At 46.9% G+C, this 25,097-nt stretch overlaps 1 protein-coding gene across 1 annotated transcript in view; it reads right to left on the bottom strand.

Moving 5' to 3' along the window:
• BAHD1 (bromo adjacent homology domain containing 1) overlaps positions 1-25,097 on the bottom strand; it is a 40,596-nt gene that overhangs the window by 4,168 nt on the left and 11,331 nt on the right. The window contains exons 2-6 of the mRNA XM_074842377.1: positions 10,090-11,742; positions 6,554-6,915; positions 4,422-4,581; positions 3,351-3,427; positions 518-609 (exon numbers count right to left, since the gene is read on the bottom strand). Coding sequence (XP_074698478.1) covers positions 518-609; positions 3,351-3,427; positions 4,422-4,581; positions 6,554-6,915; positions 10,090-11,725 — 2,327 coding nt within the window. The 5' untranslated portion in view covers positions 11,726-11,742. The remainder of the gene's footprint in view (positions 1-517; positions 610-3,350; positions 3,428-4,421; positions 4,582-6,553; positions 6,916-10,089; positions 11,743-25,097) is intronic.

Genomic DNA, 25,097 nt, shown 5'->3' with positions numbered 1-25,097 from the left:
GCAAGTTCTTGCTGACAAAGTTTCAGTTCCATAAGCAAGAGCCTGACACGAAAAGCCTCAGTCGCTACTTCGAGTGCTGCTGCTGCTGCCCGAACACGCAGAGCCATGCTCAGAGATCTGGCAGCAGCGCTGACACAAGTGGATCAGCAGGCTTCTCGGCTAGCTATGGCCTCTGGGCCACAGGGCAGACAGAGCCCTGCTTAGTTTTTAGCTCAAGTACAGATTTTCCTGCACTGTTCTTCACGTGCTGTAGTACCCAGGTCTGAGCACAAACATTTGTGAGCCCCTTAACGCATATATATGACATAAAACAGACTTGTAAGGAATCTGGAGCAGAAGCAGCACCCTCAGACCAAACTCGTAGGTAGGGTGAGTGTAATTCATCCAGCTCCTGGTAGGCTAGTGTCTGTAGGGCTGGGACAGTTCTGCTGGGCGATGGTTGGGAGTGGGAAGAGAGGCAAAAGCTGGAGTAAGCTGAAGGTCTGGGGCACAGCAGCGAGTTCAGAGCACCACCTACCTGCAGTACTCTGCGAAGGTCAGCACATAGCACTTCTCCTCTATGCAGGCAACGCTGTTCTCGTCCTGATGCCGGGATGCAAAGATCTCATTCTGTGAGAGAAGGAAGGATGCGGTCACCCGGCTGGCCAGGAGCCCCAGGGAGGTAGGGCCAGCCCCACACCTTCACCCACCACCTTAAAGGGAAATCTATCAAAGCATGCTCATAGCAGATACTCTTCAGAGCCAAGACTTCATGTAATCCAGACACCAGAATCATAGAATCATCTGGGTTGGAAAAGCCCTTGAAGATCATCCAGTCCCACCATGAACCTCACCCTGACCGTTCTCAACTCCACCAGATCCCTCAGCGCTGGGTCAACCCCACTCTTCAACCCCTCCAGGGATGGGGACTCCACCCCTGCCCTGGGCAGCCCATTCCAACGCCCAACAACCCCTTCTGCAAAGAAATACTTCCTAAGAGCCAGTCTGACCCTGCCCTGGCGCAGCTTGAAGCCATTCCCTCTTGTCCTGTCACTTGTTCCTTGGGTCAAGAGACTCATCTCCAGCTCTCTGCACCCTCCTTTCAGGGAGTTGTAGAGGGCCATGAGGTCTCCACTCCTTCCAGGTGTTTTGGGACCCATGTATAATGTGCACCAGAATCTTATCCAGCAACATGTGAGCAAAGCACTAAGAGCTCTCCCATCATTTCGCGCGGCCCAGCACACTTTGTGAGGCCAGCACTCCGAGTCCCACACACACTGCCAGCGTTACAAAAACACTTGAGCAGTCAGGCCGCCTCCAGCTACCCCAACTCAGCCTCCTCTTTCCTCCCAGGGCTGACAGCTTGTGGCCACCGCTGAAGTGTGTCCTGGGAGACGAGCTTTTGCAATGCTGCACTGGAAAAAAATACAGGCAGCCTTTTGAAAGTGCTATTGCGAGGCCTGGGAACGACAACGAGTCAGGTAAGAGGAAGGAAGGCCGAGTCCCTCAGAGAAGGTGCTGCAGAGGCACAGAAAAGCCCCTGCGAGAGGTGCCTTTGCTCCAGCTTCCCCAAAGTCTGACTCTATGCAGACTCCACGTGGAAGGAGCCTCCAGAGCGCATCCAGCAAACCCAGCTAGCAACGCTGCTGCAGGCAGGTCCACACAATCCTCCGAGCTCCCAGGGATGGGCTTCACTCATTTCCCCTTTCCTGTGCTGGAAACCCTTCCGATTCATTTGTATCGCTAAGGTCTGAAGTGGAACTTAAATACCACTTTGCTGTCTTTACTACAACCCTACGACCAGTCTTTCTAATCCACCTCTGTATCAAAGCTAAAGGAATCTCCTCTCTTCCAACCCTTCCTCATCCCAATTCCATTCAAAAGGCTGGTTTAGTGAGGGAAGCAGCAATAGCCTTTTTTCCCAGGGTAATTTAGGAAACTTGGCTCTGCAGCAGGCAGGATTGGTTAGATATGGGGCAACCCAGACAGAGCCATTTGAAAGAATTTCAGGTGTGGTTAGATCAGCAAAGATGATCTCTGCAAATAGGATGCTCTGCACAAGTCTGGAAGCGTTACCTGCAGGCTTTGTTTCTGCTCACAGCCCCGAGGAGGCAGGCTGGAAGTGAAGACTCAGGAAAGGGTCACCGTTTGGGGACAGGCTTAGTCAGAGAAACTGAAAATGCCACACCTCTCTTCTGCACGTTGGGGTTTTGGTCTGCTCCTTAAATCAAAACTATCTGAGTCATCTTTGGCAAGCCCGATCCAGCTACTCAGCCCAAACAGCACTCTCATTTGAAGTCTTGTGTAATTAAGCAGGTGTGCAAAAAATTGGCTTAATTCCTCCTGGCCAGACTACGGGCACTCTCGCTACACTAAAACACAACTGGATAGAGTCATGCTTTGTCTATGGACCAGAAAACTATAAGGAACCACATTTTGGTTTAGAAACTCATCTGTGCCCTGCAAGTCAGGCAGGTACAATTCCTTGGCTGTTCCCCAGCCCTGCTCTCATCCCCTCCCTTCCCTTTTATTTAAAAAAAAAAGTGAAAAAAGGGAAGAGACACAAAGTATTTTGGTGGGTTGAAAACAGCAGTAAATCCTCCATTCTCAATTTAAAACCAGCTTGTTCTGTCACCCAACACAAGCCCATGCAAAGCAGAGCAAGGCGTGAAGACATAATGATTCACACGTTTTTCCTTTTAAAAAGTGAACTCTATTATACTGGCACAACATCCTTGAGTCAGTCTTTAATTCTCATCATAAATCTATACAGGGGAAGGATGATGCATCCACGCTTCTGCACAAAAACAAACAAGTTTCTGGAGTTTAAGAAGCAGATTAAGGGATTTATGATAAAAAAGGCACCCTATGATATCGGGATTCCAGTGTCCTGTGGAATTGCAGCAGGAGCTTTTGCACCAAGCTCCACATTTCTGGGTGAATTAGAATGCCCTTTTTGGAAAAGTGTCTGATCTTGATTCAGTATAAACTCACTCTTCTTTACTCCTAAGGCAACAGTAAAAACAACTTTTTACTTAATGCACAGGATTTTCTCAGATTAAAGGGAGGAACATTAAAACTTAGAGGCAGCCACGTAAAGAACGCGGCAGCTTCTACAGCCCAGAGGTTCTACACATGACAATAAACTGGGGAAAAGCCCATCCATAGGACACCACCACTCAACACATCTGGCAACAGCTGCACCACAGCCAAGAGACAGCTCCATTTAGCTCAGAACAGAAGCTCAGCCCCTGGAGTTTGAGGCCACCCAGGAATGCCAGGAGATACTCAGGCTAATTCCCCCAGTTCCTGCAGAAATACAGAGGCAGCAGGAGACCCTTGCCCCGGGTTTCGCAGTGGGATGGGCTCACCTGGTGCATACTGGGATTGCGGCCTCCCTGAGTGTGCTCCGGTCTGTAATACCACAGGAGGCTCATCATCAGCTCCCCTGCAACAACATTTATTAAAATACATCAAGCCTCCGTTTTCTCGTAGCGTTTTCCCACTAACATCCAGTGTCCTCCTCCTGCTTCATCCCTTTCATTCCCATAGCGCTCACGTAGAGGCAGCTGTGCTGTGATAAATATTTCATGCTGAACTAGGTGTCCTTTTGTTACAGCAAGAAGCTGTATGAAGTCAGTCACGTTGCTATTCCATTACACCTTCACCCCCTTCTACTTGTGTTACATCATCACGAAGAGGTCAGGCACAAAAAAAAGAAAGAGCTACAAAAATCAAATGTTTCCATCTGAAAAAAAGTATCCGTTCAGAGCAGGAGCTGGGAAAGATGCTCATCCAAAGCTCAGTACTTCCAGCATTAACTCCTGGGTTAATGGCCAGCATTGCTGTTGCAGGATGACACCACCAAGATGGGCCTCACCACACGCTGATCACTTCTTTTACACATGACTTTTTTTTTTAAAAAAACTTTTAAGCAAGACCTGTACTTTACAATATTTGGCATGGCTTCCCTGGCTCAGGTATCGCTAGGCAGACATGGGACCTTAACATCAAAACCTCAAAACCCCGCTACTCCAATCACCCCTTCTACTGGGGTCCCATCAAGAGCTTCTACTGCACACCAGCTCCCAGCCCAGATGTTGGATGGAGCATCTGAGTAAACAGCAGCTCCCGAGATGTCTGCGGCAATGAAATAATAAAGGAGATCATTGCTAAGATGGGCACTTGGCAGATATTATGTGCTTTCACGACCAGGAAGATTTTGATTACCAGTCCCAGGCTAGTGATTAAAGAGCATTTCAGTTCCTGGAACAGTCTAAACGAAAGCCATGGAGCTAATCTCTCCCTCTTCACCACCCAGGCTGGCAGCAGTGGAGTACCCTAACAAGCTCGCCGCTCTCCTGAGATCCATTGTTTCCCCGGTTCCAGCTCACCCTCATCTGTCAAGCGCAGCAGCAATACACACTCTTTTGGCACAGTACCTGTTTTGGGGTCTTCCCACAGTGCTGATATCTTCGCAACGTATGGCATAGATTTCTTCCGGGGTCCCGATTTCAAGAGGACAGTATCACGTACCCGGATGATCTCCCCGTCTCTCTCCACAGCCTGATAGCTCTTGCGAACGGCCGGCTCTGGTTCATTCTGTACCATTACAACACATACAAAAAATAAAGCAGCCTGAGTGTGGGCAAAGAGTTAGTTTATTGTTTGCTACCCCAATCCAAGACTCCTTTGGTCCTGCTGCAAACTAAAAGCTTGCCTAAGCCTACTCAGAGCTTAAGTGCTTCCACTCCAAGAGATCTCGGAGGGAATTCATACAGCATAAGACCACTCGTGGTGTCTCTATCCCCACCAGGTCGGTTTATAACAACAAAGATCAGGTCCAACAAATTACTTTTTCTGTGGGTAGGGCATTCATAGGTAAAGAAAGTTCACTGAGAAATATTATCCAAGCACTCACAGGTTACACATGGCCATCATTTTCAAATAAAGCAAGAGGCAAAACACGACTATTTCTCCTACATAGTGCTGGCAGTAAGGAGCAGCTCACCGGTGGGAGACAGCAAGTCTCACAAAAGCATGTATTTCTGCAATTGATACCCTTATTTCAAATTAAAAACCAATTACTCCTCCAATTCTGCATGCAAAAAAAACCCAGCCTTCAGAAAAATCACCATTTGCCTACCTGTAGGTGTACATTTCCTTCACATTCAAAGGCACAGAAAACTAGGCATATTTTGAATGCTATGTGACATAAACATTGTTAAGAAAACAAATAAAACATGAAACATTTCACATGAAGGGGGCAGGGAGCAGCAGGCAGGCATAAAGCATTCCTTACCAAGATTGCTAACATTTCCTTCGTGCCCTCTAACATTACAAAATGATCCCGTTTTGGACTACAAACTTGTGGTTTTATTTTTTAATTTTTGCTCTAAAAATTCATTTCAGAATGCCTGAGCAGGATGGGTTTAACCCTCCTGCCAGACTGCCCAGGCAAAGTCGGAAGCATTACTCGCCAGGACTTAAGGAGATTAAGGGTGTGCTGCTCCTTTCCAAGTGTCAAAGTCTGAGCAACGGCTGCAAGGGGCCCGTCTCTGGCTTTCACAGGCTTCATCCTTGTGCAGCCCTCAGCACCTGTACGCAGCCCCGAGAGCCGAAGCTCTGAAACCCGTCCTGGACAACGCTCTCAGCAGCTCGAGGTCACCCCAAGCCACAGCACAGACGAGTCTGCTCGCACCACCACTCTCCTCACTGCTCACATTTCCTACATGCAGTCCAACGCCTCATCACGCCTTCCCAGGCACCACGTGGGCCCACCTTTCAAGCCCACAGCTCTTATGTTTTAATAACATGAAGGATATTGCTTTCTCTCTCATCTGAAGTGGACTTTACTGTAGTTAATTAAATTTTCTGGCAGGAAATCTATCTTGCAGGAGCCAGTCTCTGCCCCTGAACGCAACAAATGGGGAAGTACAAACAAGAAATCCTTGAAGGAGTGACTGGCCGTAACAGGAGATAAGTTACAAGGGCGATATCAGGTGCTAGAAAAATTCCATCTGGGAGCCAGGATACTGTCTCGGTCCTTCTTGCTCTCTGGGAGATCCCCGCTGGGCTACAGACACCATCACAAGAGCCACCACCTTACAAGAGCCACCTTTAGACAACTGCTCCTTCTAACAAGGCTAAAACCTTCTTCAAACAGGTTTGCCCTGACCCAGGAGGAAGAGGCCGGAGGACGATCTCTCTGTAGGGTGGACTCGCAGGTGCCACCCTTGCAAACGCCGAAGCCAGACTTGTTCATCATTGTGGCATTTCAGCTGATGCTAGCACAGGAGTAGCAGGTTTTACTTCCTTTCCAAGCCACCTGTCATGCTGTGCAAGGTAATACCAGGGCGCATGAGAAAAACAAAGCCAACAGCAGCTCGGCCTCAAAGCCCAGCCCAAAGGTACCATTTGCTTGTCCAAGAAATGATTCTAGATGGCATCTAATGACCATCCCGCCTTGAAGCGAGACCCAAAACGCTCTCAAGTCTTCATGAACTGAGAACCCTGAAGATGCACAAACAGGTACAGCCATACACACGTGAAAACCAGCCCTCCCAACACCTACCACAACGTAGACGGCCTTCTCGCAGGCTGTGCCGACGGGTATCCAGCCATTGGTAGCTCTCCGCCTGCTGATGCGCTGCTGCTTTGGGTGGGAATGGCCTCCCGCTGCCTTGCTGTCGGAGGCGTGGAGACAGCCCGTCGTGTTTCGGAGGCCAGATTTGGAACCGCTGGGAGGCTTGGAGCTCTGTGGACATTCTCGGGCCATGGTCTGAGGATCAGAGTTGGGGGTCTGCAGATGAGGAACGGGCTCTGCAGCCGGTGGCACGCTGGGTACAGGACATCCTGAGAGCGGGTGGGCAGGTGAGGCGGGGTGCCCTGCCACGGGGATTGTGAGGTTCAGCTGGTCCAGAGACTTGCAGCCTTCTAGCAGAAAGGAAGAGAAGAGACATGTATCTCATTTGAAATAGAAGACGGCTACACAATCAAAACTGTCCCAAACTACCACCACTTTCCCTTGAAATTCCCTTTATTGCATTATAGCAGTAAAGACACTTCACATTGTAATTTCATTTTGCACTGTCGCTGGATTCTAACTGCAAAGATATTTCTACGCCTGCGATGCTCCAATGTGTTGCTGCCGATGACACTGCACTACAACAAACCCATCTGAAATCCCCCAAAGTAATGCCAGCCAATAATACACATAAGGTTGGCCAGTGTCCAAAGCAGTTCCAGCCTGTCAATATGTATAAAAGAAATAAAAGGCTTATCAAAATGATGGGAAGGATTAAGCCACACTAGCAGAAGCAGCCAGCTTCTTTCAAAAAGCCAAATTCTACTAATCAGGGAAAATTGAGAAGATTCTCCAAATTAACTCCAGATATATGAAACAACGTGGAACAAAACTACGTTAAGATGATATACACTGCTGCCTTCAGCGAAACCGCGTCCCTAAAGCAGAAGCGTTAACCACGACAGGTTAGGAGTCAGCTGAGGCTGCCTCTCCAAAGCATCCCAGCACAAAACAGGCCCTCAACCCAGGCCAGCGTGTCTGGCAGAAGAGCATGTCGCGTTTCAATTACCTCCCGTCAGCAGGAAGAAAGCTTCCAGACCAAAATACAACATACCCCTAGTTCCTAAATCAGAAAGTGTCCTTTTTTGGGGCAACAAAAAGGGCAGCTTCAGGCAACCTCCAGGAGATGCCTCCAGACTGGAGCATGTCCTAGCAGACCTGTGGGATTGCACTGTTGCAGAGCTGAAAAAAAAAAATCTAAAAGTGAAAAAACATCTGAAGTCACCAAGCTCTGGCTGAATAACTGCTGAGATCCCCTTGCAATAACAGGAAATTATTGCCTCCTGTCTCCCACTTGACCCTCCCTAAGAGGGCTGCAATAAAGCCATCGCTGAACCGCAAGCGTGAGGGCTGCTATGGGCCATCACTACCGACCCCGAGCAGCAAACGCCGCAGCGAGCCACGCCATCAGGATGCCAGTTCAGGTATCCTGCCTGGCCTTGGCAGGCCCAGGACCACACAGCAGTGAATCACCCCTTGAGTATTTTGCTTACAAAAGCAGTTTTCAAGCTTGAACTAAAGCAGGATGAAGCTTCACAGAAGTATCTACTAAAGTTCAGGGAAGCAGTGCAGAGCTGGTCTTGCTGGTGTCCCTGTGACTCCTTACTTGGTTGCAGCCCCCTTCCAGCCCCTCCTGTAGCTGGTGCTACAGCATCTCTTGCAGCCCGTCCTGCCTAGCCCCCACCGCCCCACTTTCAAAGGGCAGGCGGCAGACCACCGGTGGGACGGGGAAAGCAGTGCCTCCCTCCTGCGTACGGCAGGCCACGACCGCCCGAGACTGCGGCCCAATCTCCCCGTTTGCACCACACACGGGTATTTCCAGACGAACATCTCAATTCAGTAAAATAACCCACTTCAGGGAAGGATGAGACTTCAGAGGTGCACACACATAGCCATGCCTAAGCGTAAATACCTGTTCATATTCTAGGAGACCTCCTTATACGCTTCGATCCACAAAACAAAGTCTAAATTATTCCAGTGTTGAAGGCTTTTAAATCAAAGTTGCTCACAGGAAGGAAACCACACCAAGGAAGACCTTAGCAGTGGGGTGACACACCGCTAGTAAATACGTGCCCCTGGAACCACTACGGCCCTGGCCAGCACCAAAAGAAATTACTGAGTTCACAGGGAGGGCTGAACTCCGAAAACCCCTCTGTTTGCACCGCCCTGCATCCTTCTGGTTGCACAAAGTCAGAGGCACCAGCATGCAAAATGTCAGGAACAAAGTAGACTGACATGACCTCAGGGCACTACACAGAAATCTGTCAGACAAGAACACACTGCTGAGCTAGTTGTCTTGCAAGCGTTCGACTTTAAAGAGCACGAAGCCACTAGCAAACACTGTCTAGCTGCTGCTGTAGGAAGCGGCACCATGACAGCAGGGATATTTAGGGAAAACGGAAATTATACTTCAACCAAATGCTCCCGAGTTTCAGCAGCTTCTTACAACGGAAGATGACAAAGCCTCTGAACCAAAACTTCATCCACCTACCTGAAAATCTGGTTTAAGTGGGTAAGTCGTGCCTCCTTTTGACTCGAACACGTGGCTAACTGAGAGATGTTTACACTCCCAACAGCTGAAGAAGCAGCCTCGTCTATAGAGCGAGCCGTTTGCAGACGGCAGCACTGTCTAGCTGGATGGCTTTTACACAAAGTACTGGTGTCTGATAACCCCCACACAAGCCAGTTTTAAATATTTCAAAAGATATTTTTCAATAGCAAAGGCAAAGCTCCAAGATAAAGCACATTGGAGGACAAAGCCTGAAAAACAGACAGAGGACAGAAGATAACCAGGCAAATAACTACATCACCTCTTGCACAGTCACCCGTTCTCATTTTCAGACATGATTTAAGGGCAAAGGGACCACCGCTCAAACTAACACCGTCCCCAGCGCTTATAGCACTGCAGTGAAATTCAAGCATCTGTCCTAACAGCAGACTCAACTGAATCGTTACACAGCCAGATCTGATGTATAAAATCTTAGAAGACTGCAATCCCCATACTGCCCGCATCAGTGAGAGTCTAACGACCAAGGCGATGCCTGCTTCCTCACGCCGCTCCGCTCTGCAAGGATGCCTCAGTCCCCAGAGTGAGCTTTTGGGAACAGAGTAACTCAGCCCAATGCGCTTCTGACCCTCCGCTCAGAGCGGCACAGCAGGACGGCGAGAAGCCTCGCAGAGCATGTAGGAACTAAAAACCACTCGTTTTACACAGATCAAAGCTAAGCGGTTAGCTCCAGCATGACAAGTCATGAGTCACCTTCTCACTGCCCAAATCCTTTCACCGATTCTATGCTTTCCACAGCAATAAGACCTTTCAGTGGGAAAAAACCCTCAGGGCTAGAAATGGGGGGAGGTGAAACGCAGATCCTTTCTGAGCCGCAGACTGGCTGCCAAGCCGAGAGGCACCACGCGCAGAGGGAGCTTGCCTCCTGGCAACGAGATACGTTCGTTAGCCACCGTGCTGAACCAGCCCTCTGCTCCTAGGAACGCTGAACAAGATTTGCTCGCACTTTGCACCTTACCTGCTGCAAAAGGCATTTTGTAGGGGTAGCTGTTCCGTCCTGTGTGCACGCTGCTAATCCTGCCCTCTGGCACGTGCACGACTCCACAGACGCTGTAACTGTTAATTGCCGTTCCTTCTCCGCAACAGTACGGAGAGTTACACCAGTGGAGTGGCTGGAAGTGAGCACCTGATGGCAAGGAACCGGGCGATACCAAGAGCCCCTCGCAGGTAGCGGATTGTGAAAGCTCATCCTTGGGGTAAACGGAGCAGTGAGAGTAGCCACTGTATCCACTTTGGCCATAATAAACGTAAAACCCGTTCAGCGGAGTCAGATCCGAGGATTCATAGAGACATCCACAATCCGTGTGATTTCCGGGCACGGGCAAGGGAGGGAACTGCTGCACGGGAAAGGAAGGCTGATGAAATTCCTGTTTGGGGGTTGGGGATTTCTCTCCCGGTCTTCCATACTCCGGCTTCATGGAAGCTTGTCCACCCATAAGCAAAGGCAGTCTGTGGTAGAAACCCTCTGTGCTAGCGTAGGAGCTAGACAGCGACTCGTAAGGGACAGGTTCTGCTGTCCCGTAGAGCCTAGAGGAGTCCTGCTGCTCTCCTTTCCCAAAAGCTCCTAGAGTAAGTCCTCGCCAGCTGTGCTGACCTTCCATTTTTACGCTAGCCATTTCCTTCTTGGATTTGACACAATTCTTCCTGCCGGCCTTGGCCCATTTGAGCGTAGATTTTGAACAGTGGTTCTCGGACTTGCCCTCTCCGTCCGATTTACTCCTCGGCTTCAGAGGTTGGTCTTTCTCATGGGTCAGCTTCAGGAAGGCCACGGCGTTCAGGCTGGCCAGTCTCTTTGGGGTGGGATGATAGGAGATGGCACCATCCTCCCTCTTTGTCCCATCATCAAAGACCTCATCCAGTGAATGGTCACAGCTATTGCATTTCTGACTGGGCTCATGCCGGTTTTTTCCTTTACCTGTTTTCACAGCTGTTTTTTCCAGCGCGGTCCAGTTGTCACCAGCTTTGCAATGCAAGCTCTTAACGGTACAGTCTCCACCAGCTTTAATGGAGTCCCTCCGAAAACGCCTGCTGGATAATAAGCCATCGTCCCGTTCAAAAAGCAGGTTGTTCACTGCCTCCGCGTTCAGCGAGGCCAGCCTGCGTTTCCTGGGCTCTGAAGGAGCAGTATCAAGGTCTTGCTCTGTCCCTGGATAAGTTATTGTGCACTTTTCCCCAGATGAATCACTCTTCCCTGCTCCCACAGGCTGAACTTGTTCGGAGAACAAAGCAGGTCCCAAACCCTCCATCCAACTGGGAAGGTCTTTTTTTTTACAGCTCTGGGTCTGTTTCGACAGAGATCCAGCCACATCCTCCAGCCTGGTGAGGAGCACTTTGCAGGTCTTTTTGTTCACCGAGGGGAGCAGCCGTCTCCGCAGTGGGTACGTCTTTCGCACTTCGTGCAAATTCTTGCTTTTGTTTGTCCCCACAAACCCACTCGGACAGTTTGGAGCCTCGGTGGCGTCCCCGTCTCTCTGCTCGCCACACTCTGCGTCGGTCCTGTCCATCCTCCTGCTGCCTGTTGGTGATGAAGCTTGGCCAGCAGAACCAGCTGGATGTTTCAGAAGGAAAAGTTGTTTCTTCCGGGCATGCGTCATAGGATCAATGTCCAATCCTGGGAATGAACAGAAGAAAACATCTATTAATATCGCCGAGAGGGACCCGTCTCCTCACAAAGCACCAACTGCCAATTAGGAAATATTTGGGGAAGCTTGTTTCTATACACAGTAGAGTCTTTTTGGGTGATGGCCAGTTAAGCCAATTAAGAAACAGGATGCAATGAGATGTGGTTTAATATTAAGCCATACAACACGATAGTAATTAAAAGCAAGGCGGTGACGGCAAATGCCACAGCAGCTGGGAAAACCAGGGTATGGCCAGAAAGCTGTTTCGCCCAGCTCCCAGCCCAAGTACGTGCCCTGTTACACCGATGCTGTTTCTAACACGTTACAAATTCTCATCAAATCTACTAAAGCTGATCTGAATGCTGGTCTGGGGCATACAGCAGAAATAAATCCCAGGTATTTGACTGCTTGCATGTTGATACAGGCAGGCTGTTTCATTGTCGTTTTCTGAAACAATTAGACAAAAGAAAAACAAAAAGTCCACCTACTCATGTGAAAAGTAAACTTGGTCTATTAAGCAGAGATCTGCCAACATTAATAAATTAAATACATGCAAATCCCTATGCAGGTTAGAACCTGGCTACTCACTGCTGTTGTCATTCCCTACAGTTGCATTTTATAAACGTTGTGGACATTAAACAACCAAACCATCCCGTTTGGCAGAGAAACCCTAAAAATATGTTTATGGGAGGAAAACGAATTACTCATCTGTATGTCATTCTTGACTTTTCATCTAGATGCTATGTCAAGTCACTGTTCAAAACCAACACAAATTACTAAAATAGAGAGATAAGAATCTGCACCCCAACAGGAACCGCCTCGCTGAAGGCATGGCTGAGCAAACTACCACCCAGCACTCTAATGAAGCTGCTGGCAGACCGGACACCTTCAGCACATCTGGACTTTCCCTGCCAGGTGGAACATGCCAGAAATAGTCCTGCCCTGATTTAGAGTAAGAGGGAATTTTTCCTGCGAATGCCCAAGGCATGTCAGCCTCAGGAGGAGGATGGCTCCTCCAAGCAATACATCTCAAGAGCTCTCTGTGGAAAGGCGGGGAGGAAGCATCAAAGCCAGAAGAAATGGAGACAACTGCCGACTGCCTTCCCCCAGAGCCGCAGCCGCAGGGGCTGTGCACTCACCCAGGCACCCACTGAGGACATCCCAGGCTTCCCAACCACACCATGAGCAGGAGCGTGCTGCTACACAGCCTCTAAGTATTTAGTAAGGAACCAATACGAGACGAGCAGCACCGTCCAGAGAGCCCCTTCAGCCATGTGCCGGCTTCCCGAGTTGTCCCGCAAACTAAATCTTGATTTTCAGTTTTCCCATTCCATTTTTAGCAGAAGGGTTACCACACCTTTGTACTCTTGTATTTCAGCTTCAAGCGACCTGCAGCAGGCTTGCGTCAGGTTTTTGAGGAATTAAGCAATTTTGCAGTCTGAAGGAACACATGTTCACATAAGAAGCTGCATGTCTAAAGCTGAAAGAGGATACAGGCAGGTGACACTAACCTATAAACATTTTAAAAAGTCAGCCTAATCGAGTGATATTGGAATAGATTTAATTAAGCCTGTATCTGAGCATTAGAAACAGCAGAAAAGGACAATTGCTTGCATTTAATGGTATTCATTAAATAGTCAGATTCCCTTTATTGGCACCAAGGAGTCAGTCTTCGTATCAGCATCAACCTAGGCACTGTTCGATCCTCCCTGAAATCAGGTATTTGCTGGAACACCCTCAACTGACACAATCAACACCGGTCTGCCACTGCTGAGGCTCTTAATTAAAGCTAGGACTGCTTTTGCAGTGATTAGAACAAAGCTACCGAATTAGAAGAACTGTTCATTTGATATGGTTTAATCAAGCTGATAATTAGATTATCTATTTGAAATAAGCCCAATGTGTTTTAATTGACTTGCTTATATATGCATTAACTAAAAGAAACTTAGGAATTGAAAGCCACTGTGGCTTGCACATTGCTTTTCTAGATGTCAGGCTCTTCCTGATATATTTTGGGGTCCCTGACCCCTTACACCCTGTTACACACAGGATACCTCCCTCAGCTAGTGCCTAAACAGGCATGGTCTGTGGGGAGCAAACATTTATGTGCATTCAATGTTTTCCTGATAAGAAAAACAGGTTCTGGAAATTAGGAGGATGCTTATCAAGTCAGACAGACAATTTCCTCCAAAACTGGAATCCTTCTTGCACAAGAGGCCAAACTGACCACACGCAAACTCTGGAGTTTGCAAGAGGGCTGTAATTTAAAAAATAAATCCAGCAGAGTAGGGCTTGGCAGTGGTACACCAGGCATCCTATATAACCACACCCTGGGGAGGGCAACTTTTCCCAGGCATACAGACCAGTGGTTTCCTCACAACTCATCCTATTTCCTGTTGTCCCTACCGAGAGCCTGAGCCTCTGGCAGAGGTGCTCAGCAGAGGTCAAAAACCCAAAACAAACAGCTGTGGCTTGCCTTAAAAACCAGGATCAGCCCCCTTTCTCTTTCTCCTCACACTTTCACAAGTGGCAGTCTGACCTTCTGGCCACTCACCACACATCCTGCACTTGCTGGGGCTTTACAGCCCGTTAGTATTCGAAGGGGTTAGATTATCTATCAAAAACCGAGTACTACAGACATGACTTTGTTCATACCACATCTGCTCTAAAGTTAGAAAGGGTCTGGTAGAGATTGAAGGGAGGGGATTTTTCCACCAGTGAAGTAGTCATTAACAGCACAGTGACCGTCTTCCCTGTTTGACCCCTTAAGGAATGCCAAGACAAAAAAACAGCTTAAATATCTTTTCTGGAACCTAAGCATAGGAATGCTTTAAGCAGCAATACCCAAGATGAAAACTGATTCTTCTCCCCCCCCCCCCGCCTCCTCTTTTTCCTACGTACATTTCCCAGAACTGCAAGAAATCACCTCCTTTCTCCCAAGCCCAGACGCAAGACCCGTCTTCCAGCACGGAACAGGTAGCACCGTCTTGCCGTGTTGTCACACATTTACAGCTAATCCTCTAACCCTGCTTTCATCACTGACAGGCTGCAACCAGGAACGTCAAGAGAAACACTCAAGTTGAACATGCAAAGATGACAACAGAGATATCGAGGAAAAAACACGCTTTAAAGCAAGAAGAGCACAAGATTCAATGCGATCCATTTTAAGAGTCTCAGCCGCATAAGCTCTTTGAAATGACAAGTTCTTATGCACAATAGTAATCAAGCAATCACAGGCAGCTGGTGTTTTTTACTTATTATTTTTTAATAAAAGGAGGTTATGTCTGCATAGATCTTCTTGGCATCTGGTCTCTAAGTTCTCTCCCCCACACTCAGGGGTCAGCTGCTCTAATACTACAAAGCGCTTATCTACAGATGAAGAACTACATAGCCGGAAATTTGTGGAAGGACAAAATAAGCCAACTCCACATATTTTGGCATTACAGCCAAGCAAATCCTTTAAGTGCCAGCAAGGAAAACACCAGTACCATCCAACAACACTTCCACATGACTGTAAACCCCCTGAAATCCAGCTTTACAGCAGAAACACAGGACAACATGCAGAAATACAATCAAAGTAACTTAAGCAAATGCAGAAGTCAGCATTACTCTCAGTTTCCACCACAGATTCCTTGGCTAAACAGAAAAAATAAAATAAATTTAAAAAAAAAAATCAGCCAAGTTTCTCACCAACTTACTCAGTTTGGCGACCAAGAAAAGGTCGTTCTGCCAGATCACACCCCACTACAAAACTGAAGTCCAAAGTCAGGCAAGTTGTTTGTTGTCAAATGCACAACTGAATCCCATTTGCTCTGTGCTGGCTCAATATTATCAGTATGTTATCAGTGGAAATAAACCAATTTTGAGTGGATCAGTAACAAAGCGTGGTTAAAAAGGTTCAGTTTCTACCCCAGGAACTTCCCCACGATATCACCCGGTAAAACCACCGCCATGAGCCGCAGAGTGGTTTGAAGAAGCTGGAGCATCGCTTATCCTCCCAAGTACTTTTTCTGATGTAATACTTTAATGGAGGCAGGAACAACCAGGTTTAGCGACCATAACGAATCTTGTTATTCCAGAGCTATACACAACATGAACTTATTACAAACCATCGTGACCAGTGGTGGGGAGGGGGGTAAGATACCAACAGTTGGTTCCATCCCACAGAAGCCAAGTGCAATGTGTTAGATCTGTTCCTCTACATCTCTTTTGGAGAAACTCTCTCCCCTCTCTGCAGAAGTCACTCTCAGCCTGGAGAAAATTGTGCATTTTTCTGTTCTCCATGATTTATCATACACCGGTGCAGAGGGAGCCACCCTGAGCCTTGCTACAAGGCTGCTAAAGTGATGCCATGGCCAGTTTTGGAGAGGTACTGTGACAGGCACGAATCAAAAAACTACTAAACCAACAATTCACCCACATGGCAAGCATACATCCAGCAACGGGCACCAAATAGTCTTACTAGATTGCTCTGCTGAACAAAAGTAATCTTTAGCACACTGGACTACTAAGAGCCCTTTCCATGCCTACAAAATTGACTGTATTGCACGGATTGCTTTGCTAGGAGGATGCTTCTGTTCATTCCCTTCTTGGCAAAAAGCACAGAGCAGCTCAGGCTACTGGCTTATCTCTGATCCAGCAATTCCTTTTCTTTCCCCAGCATAACATGGAAGTGGAGCTTTTGAACGCTGCTCAAAATGAAACCATGCAACAGTCAAGGGTATCGTGCCTCAAAATCAGAGTCACACCAAGTTTACTTACAGCGAGTATTGTTCTCATTTCAGCTGGGAGAGTGTCAGAGCTCTTCATCCTCCTTCCACCTTTGCATTGCTTTGCAAAGCAAAGAAGAAAAACCAACTGTGCCCAGAAGTCTCCAAGAAATCACAAGATAATCTGAAGAACGGAAAGTGAAGATACTTAAGACAGAACCACCCATTTACAGCCTGCAGCTGAGGAACCAGATTAACAGTGAGAAGACATTTAGGTACAATTCTTATCAGAAATGAAACAAGCTCAGTGAAGCACCTTGGACTAACCAGCTGCATCCAGAGCCCACAGAGCATTTTAAAGCTAGCTGGAATTGCTGCCTCCTTCCTCAAACTGGACTAGTTCTGAAAAATTATCTTGACAGCTGTTGAACCCAAACCAGATCAGAATAAAGAAAAATTTTTAAAAAAAACCAACACTGGTCCAATTTTCTGCTAGAATAAAACCACTACCCAAACAGCAAAATCAGAAGAGAGTTGATGCCTCATTAGTAGGAAAATAAGCAAGTGTGTTAACAGCTGCATTTTCTGTAATCACGCAGCTGCAGCATCTGTCTCTCCCTCTCTATCACTTGATTGCAAGTGAAATTAGAAGAAACTAGTCTGGGACTACCCGTTCAAGCACCATTTCCTTTCCAAAGCTTCACTACAGAGATGCACTCGTTCCAAGGAGACGATGCCAAAAGCACAGAAATTTAAAGCTTTTAAAGCTCCTAATCCATTTGGCACTTCAGTAATATACAAAGAGTTACGACAACATGAATCTTCCTTTCTGTGCACAGCATCATTTTGTCGACTTTCAGCCCCAGTCTACTTCAAGAAGTTATATCCATTTAAATTGGCACAGCTTATGCTATGACAACAGCCCTATAACTGTAAGTATCTGGAGGATTGGCTCCTTTCTCCCTGCTGCTTTTACAGTCGAATAATTCTCAGTGCTATAAGGAACGTGTTGCATGAAAGAAGCCTCCCAGGAGCTCTCAGAAATCCGGATAAATCACAGAAGCGTCAGGTATCCCAGGCTGAATCACCTAAACGCTGCGCAAGTCCCACCAGCAGAAGCATCGCTTCAATCTCCAACATTTAGAAAAAAACTGTAATTCTTGCAGGCTGCAATTTGTCTTCCCAGGGTCCAACCCCGATTTTTCTCCGGAGGCCCATCGAAAGCTCCATCATCCACATGCTCTAGGGAAAACTGTTTATACAGAGCTAATTAAACTGCAGAAAAGGCTTGTTCCTCCCGCTCATCAACACAGCCCTAGCCATTCGCCAGCACCTCCTGAAAACCACGTGAATACTGCACCGGAGGACACAGCCCAGGCCTCTGGAGCTGCAAAAAGGCTTGGAAAGAGGGATCTGGGGCAACCTCGCACAGTTGAGAGAGGATCTCTGGCAGTTGTATGGGACTAGGCTCTGCTCCACTCCCTGGTCCAACACCAGTAATTATAATGTCGTTGTGAAAGCTTATGTGCTCCAGCCACATAGCTGGGAGTGTTGCGGAACACACGTGGCCGTGATAAATTACAGTGCTCAAACAACTGCAATTATAACTCGATGCTTTAAAAAAAAAAAAAAGGTGCTATACCTGTCTGAAAGCAATGGCAAGCTGAGAGTGAAACACGCTGGGGTGCAGTCCCTACTTGCAGGGCTGACCACTTGCATAAACATGAGCTAGACCTGGTAACACCCTGGCAGAGAAGTTCCCCAGCTGATTTCTCAGGAGGGCCTGTCCTAGCCCTGATTATCTGGTTTCAAATCTTGCCTAGTGGCAGTGCTCTGAAGTGCTTTGCAGGGAAGCCAAAATTAAATTTCTCTGGCTGTTCTCACACTCTCCACAGACCCAGCAAGCAGCGTTCACAAGGAATTAGAAAAGAAAAAAAAAAAAAAAGAAATCCCTGCTGCACCACTGAAGCCCGACCTCAGCATGTGAGAGCCCAACAAGCAGGAGCCTTCTCAGCCTCCGGAGCAGGCGCCGAGCCCTGGGCTGAAGGTGCTCCCTGAATCCCGGACTCCAATCTCCCTCTCTCCGGGCAGCGCTTCTGACCAGCACCGCAGTAGTTTACCAGCCCCAGCGAAAGCGGCCCTTTTAAAAGCCTCAAACACAGAAAGTGGAATTCCAAATTCCCTGGCCAAAGCCATTTGGAAAGCCCAAAGAGGCCCAGCACGCAGGCAGGGAAGGCCCTGCCACTGCTAACGCCTCGGCACAGCTCCCCGCACCGCACGAGCGGCAGGAGCTGTGCCGTGCCGATACCCCTACAGCCACAGCCGGGTTTGGGTTCAGGCTTACAGCTTTTGGCAAAGGCAAACACACGCTTTCGGAGGAGAGATTGTATCAAGAACTGTACAACTAACTTCAATTGCTGAGTAAGTTTTTTCACTTGGGAGTAAACTGCTTAATTCAACTCACGTCTAGTTGAGAAAAGCCAGCTCTTTCAATGCCAGCAGAAAAGAATGATGTACAAGATTGGGGGAGAGCGGGAAGATGTTTCCTCAAATTTGAGGACACGGTACATTGTCTGGGGGACTAATGCAACACCTGGAAAAAGCACATTCCTTCTCAGAAAGGCACCGGCTTTCCTTTCCCCATTACTGATGCTAAGAAGCTGTATCACTGTGTTACATTTTCACAGAAAGGCTGCCACTTGGGCTGAATATTCAATAAATGCTATAGTAAAAAATAAATGTGGGAAACAGTATGTGACCTCAGCAACTCAGACATCAGTCCCCCAAACCAGATCAAGCTTCACAGCCACCGTGTGTTTACATATTTGCATTAAAACAAAGTCAAAGCTTCTGAATGCAAAGCCTTCACTGAAACACCTATTTGTACAGCCAAGACCACACTTGCAGAAACCACTTCCCATGGTCTGTAAGAACTGAAGGTTTCCCACCCCCAGTAGTTGCCACCCACCTTCTGCTTGTGACCCAAACAAAAAGCAGTGTCCTTGTGTGTGTCTGCAGAAAGTTCTGCTGCTTCTGCTGTTTGCAGCACTGCAAAATCGGTTCAGGTGAATTTAGAGCTCTAGAGGCAAGGGCACAGCCACGGTTTCATACCGGCTCTCTGGAGAAGAGATGCAAAAGCTGGGCTTATCCACAAGCAAAGCCACGCTCACCTCCCCAAAACTCCAAACTCACTACAAAAGAAGGAAAACTCAGAAGCAATCGGAGATGAGGATTTTGTTGTGTCCCCCAAGTTTGCTCACAGAGGGACAAAATGATCATCTTCCCTCATTCAGAGCGGACACGTTTCTTTTGCCTTTCTGCAGGTTAAAGAGGGATGCACCAGGAGGAGAACAAAACACTGAGCTTGTCTTAAGGGTATGGCAATTCCTGAACAGCGTTTTACTCCTGCATTCATCACTCGCTCTTCCTACAAGAGAGCCTCTCAGCTGCAGCAGCGGACACCCACGGCCACTCCAAAATTTGGGGCCAGTAGCCACCAGCTTTAGATGTTATTCTCTAAACTCTGTGCACTGAGCAGTTCAGGGGCTCTGGGGAAAAATAATATGTGATCATGTCATTAAAGACACAAGCAAACAAGCGTACACACAGAAAGCCAACCCCCTCCCCAAACAGAAACCACTTCTATGCCAATGTAAACACTGTAATTATTCCCGCAGCACAAAGCCCACCATCAGCTTCTCACCTCTCAAAACCAATCTGAAAAAAAAATAAAAAAATGTTGGACCTGGTTATCCATGGTTCTCCACACTGCTGCAGTGAAAGCCCAGGTAAGGCAAAGGAAATCCCTGGCATTTGCAAGCATAGGAGATGAGTACGTGGAGGTGGGGGTGAAAAATCAGGCTTAACTTGTCTTAAGGCTGACAATTTTGAACGAAGGTGCTCACGCTGAAGAGACGCTTTGACACTTGGCCTTCGCTGTATCACTGCCCAGTGACTCAGTCATTAAGGTCTCATTTTAACAGAGACAGGCAGAGTACAGAGATCAGGCAAGAGAAGCACTGGAAAGGATGGATGTGCACAGACTGACCACCTGAGAAACAGGAAAGCTAAAGCTTACACGGATTTTGCAGCTCTTCTGAAATACCCCAGAGAAGATTAGCAGCAACTACTACTACACATAAAATACTAGATATACTGAATATCACACGTTTACAAAGAATTGCCTCTTAGAACTTTAAATAGGTTCCACATAAAGCTGCCTACGTGACAGCTACGCTAACAACGCCCTGTAAGATGCCTATAAGTAGTCTGAAAAACTGAGTCAAAAATATTTCGGGACAGCTTTGACAGTCATGTTTTTAGAAGGAGCACAAGCTTTGCCAATCAAGTTAATCAAGGTTTCAAAAAAAAAAACCCTAAGCCCTGCGCATCTGATTTTCCATATATGCAAAATGCAAACTAAATTCCTTCACGGCAGAAGGCTGAGTCTGGTAAAATATCAATCATATGTCACTTTGCTCAGATAGCTCTGGCACCATTCCTGGTTATACGGACAAAACAGAATAACAAATTATTTCCAAGTCTTTATTTTGAAGAACAAGGTGCAAGATTTTTCTATAGTAAATATTAAAGTTCTTCTGTATATTACAATCACACTCTTCCACAACCTCTTTAGGAACTTCCTCCAAGCTGCTCAGCTTAAATAATTCAAGATGCGCCGTAATTTCATGTATTACACATGCATCTGCAAAACTGTGCTGCCTTTGGGAATTTCAAGGGCAGGTGCATCCCTGCCAGCTCCTCTCCATTTCAAAGCTGTCACTGCCGTCCTCTCTCTGGACCTGGACTTCCCTTCTCCTCTCTCCGGTACGTCTCCCTCCACAAAGGTCTCCATTCACTCTCAACTCTTTCAACTAGAAACTGTCAGCACAGCACCCTTGAGATCCACAGACATGTTACTACTCAACAAGCTCAAAAGTTGCTTTAGGGGAGGAGAAACAATGCAGGAAATTCAGGGAAGGGCAAGGCATTCCTTCAATATAATGTTTAATTAACCATCCTAAAATCTGACCCAAAAATGCAACTTCAAGAACATTTTTTTTTTCCCTTTAAATGATCTTCATCTTATTTCCTCACCTCAGAGCATCCCTCAAAACTCTCTGACAAAGCAGTGCCCCACCTCTGTGTCTGAATCCTTGGCAATGCAGCTCCAGCAGCTGACTATCAGTGATCATCAGCAAGAGGAGTGCAGAAGAGAGACTGTATTTTAAAATTTAACAGACACGCATGTTTATAACCTCGACTTACAATTTACCTTAATTGTACAATTTTGCCTTAAACCCAGGCAGGAAAAAAAAGGCTATCTTAAATAACAAGTTCATGTAATATTTTCAAGGATTCCTGTGTTCTGACTCATCCCCAGCTGAAATACATTGACTAGAACTACCTCTTCAGACTAAAACTGTAATCTGAATGTATTTTCAGTTGTAGAATAAGTACTTAAGACAGTATCATCTTTCATTTGGAAATACCTATTGTTTCTATGCAGTTTTAAAAGTACTATCCCATTACTTCAGCCTCAGCTTGGTCTATACAAAATTGTCCATAAAGCAGAACACCTTTCTGCGATTTCAAATCTCCTCCATCATAGGTTTTGATTCCTCTTTATAGTCAAAGTGCAACAGCCATTTCAAAAGAAAACAGACTTTCTATTTCTCTATTCTCACTTTCCTACCATTACTTGAAATACCAGCATCCTCCACATGCCTCCCCAGCTGAGGACACAGGTGACAGAAGATTATTTATGCTGAGCAGTTTCCCACTTGAAAGCTTCAATCCCAATCCAGAATTCAAATCAAAGAAAGACTTTACAAAACTCTCGCATTCCCACTGGAACCCCCGTAACGAAACACTTTCCTTCCCTGTATGTCTTATAAACCACAGCACCACACTGAACACTAAGCAGAGCTTAAACTTGAAGCTGATTTTGCCGCGTTTGAACTTACAGAATAAGAGTTCAGATGTGGCTGAAGCTTAAAATATTCTCATCAAATTGGGCAGAACTTCTGCAGGTCTAGAAACTTGGGAATTCTAAGCAGGGAAGAGTAAGGTTATAGGACACCCATTACCATCCCAGTACCTAGAAGTTATCAGGTGTCCATATACATTTCCTCAAGAAGCGAGCCCACCTGAAAACACCTCTAAAAAATATTTTAAAATACACACACAATTTTTTTTTCCTTCACAAAATACAGTATTAATCAACACCACACTTATAGGTGTATATTCACTCATCTTCTAGCAGCACAGTTCTGACCAAGATAAAACTGCCAAGCCTAACTAAACCGTAAAACCTTTCCTCCCTCTTTTAATGCAAGAGCACAGTATTAACAAACGAGTACAAGGTAAGTGAAAAAGTTCATCTTAAAACTTCACCGCTCAACTGGTTTAATGTATTAGGGCAGTCAAAAAAAAGTTAGCACAACTGGATGGTGCTGCAACATCTGGAGTTCTCAAAGGAGACCAAGTTCCTTAATTCCTAAGGTGGTGTTAACACACTCACCTCTAGGACTGAATTCAGACAAGGGTTGGTTTTTTTTGTTTTTTAAAGGGCTGTTTATTAATTATCCATTAAGGGAATTAGCACACATGCTGTGGTGAGGCAGCAGGTAGAAAGGTGGAAGACGGTTACAGACTCAGGGAGTCAGCGTGGAGCGTGTGGGAAGGCCCAAGGTACTCACACTCATACAGGAAAGGGATGAGATTTTAGTCTGGAACCTGAAGTTATTAATGGCTCCATCAGACCAGACTGAACCTCCACCAGCCACAAAGTGCTTGAAGTTAATTGCTTGGCGATTACACTTTTCATTAGTAAGCAGTTAGCACTTCAGGGTTTTAAGTGCCCATCACTGGCTCTTTCCAGAATTTTTAGGGGTTGGGCTGAGGAGATCCAAGTCCCGCAGGTGGACCATTCCACCACATCAAACACCACAGCTGCCACGCCACTCCCAGCCCGGGCAGAGGAATCAGTCCCCTGCACAAACTTAATTTTGCTAATTTAAGCCCAAGAAAGTAGAGGGACTCAACACCCACTTGCCAAAGGTCCCAGCAGAGCTAGAAGAGCATTTCTAGCGACCAGCAACTGGCATGATGTTGTCAGAGATCTGATGAGCAAAAACTCTCAAGCAAGATAGTTGGATGTTGTTGTGTGTCTCTACACAAGAACTGTTAAGTGGTATTAAAATAACAGAAGCCATAAGCCCAACATAGGCAATTCAGCCACTTCCAACAACTAGAAGCCCAATAACTGGAACACTGCTTCCACAAGAGCCCATTTAACTCCCATTAGAAGCTGGCCCAGCTCTTTCATCCTTTACCCATATCGTTAGAGGTATATTTAAATACACACATTTGCTTGCGCCCCAGGTTTGATCAGTCATGGCAACAAATATCACCTTTAAATAGACCAGACAGCATTTGCAGACCTGTGCTGGGAGTGATTGTTTTATATCCACTCATTAACTTGCATTTATCTACCTATACATGCGTGACATTATTTGGCCATTCAGAAAGGGAGTGATTAAACACAATTAGCATTCAAAGCAATGGGTGTGATAAGACGTTTTCAATAAGGTGAGCCATTTAAACTACATCACACCGAAGTACTAAGATTTTGTCGCATCTTGCACAGCTGGAAGGAAAATCAAACTTAAAATCAGAACAATTAAGAGTGATGAATAAGTTACAGACAATCCCAAGAGCTCCGGATTGAATGACTTGAATGACGAGGGGTTTTGGCTGAGGAAGGTGCCCCGTGTCCCACGGGGGCCCTGGGAGGTTACGCTCCCTCGGCTGCAGCACAGACCCACCTCTGCCACATGATCCTATGCAGAACGTGTGCCTCAAGAGTGACACGTGAGCAGACAGTGCTAATGGCAGCTGTCTACAAGGAGAAATATTCGGGAATCATCTGCTGAACCTGCCTGGTTCCTGCCACTTAATACATCCAGTGCTCTGCTGTAGGAGCAAAGCGCTGGGTTTTGCTTCTCAGTTATTCTCAGGCTGATCCCTGAGACATCCCTGGGAACCAACGAGGGATACGTGGCCTGAAGAAAACCACCATAAGGTAGATTCAAACCTGGCCTTTCCCCAAACCTGACGATTCAGTGACAAAACACAACAGCAGACATAGCAGGTTCCCTGGGGACAGGCCTGAGACTACACAGTATTTTATTAGCAAGTCACACTGTATTTTATTAGGAAGTCACAGATTCACCTGCAGGTAATACTGGGAGAGACAGCAAGCAAGTCAGAAGACAAACTATGGGTTCACATTCGATCTCGATGGACCAGAAAAGTGTTTAAAAGAAAATAGATTTAAAGAGCCCACCAACAGGGATGAACGCACTTCTATGTCAGACAGACAGGAATCGTCAGTGGCACAAATGCAAAAGAGGCAGCAAGGTGGCACTCTCCAGAAAGCAGCTGAGGTTTACTGATGAGCACAAGCTAGATGAGTGAACAACATCCCACTGTTGGGAAAAAAATAAACCCTGTCCTGGAGCAGCTGCCCGGCAGCACAGTGTGGAAGGAGTCCAGAGGGGAGCAGGCTCCAGCCAGCCCGTGGCGTCCTGTGCTGCGCCTAAGACCGGACGAGCAAGGGAGCAGCGAGGGCG

The sequence above is a fragment of the Strix aluco genome, chromosome 16 (genome assembly GCF_031877795.1).
Source record: "Strix aluco isolate bStrAlu1 chromosome 16, bStrAlu1.hap1, whole genome shotgun sequence".
NCBI classification, from domain to species: Eukaryota; Metazoa; Chordata; class Aves; order Strigiformes; family Strigidae; genus Strix; species Strix aluco.
Note: the sequence above shows the minus strand (reverse complement) of the source record. Positions and strands in the feature narration are given on the sequence as shown.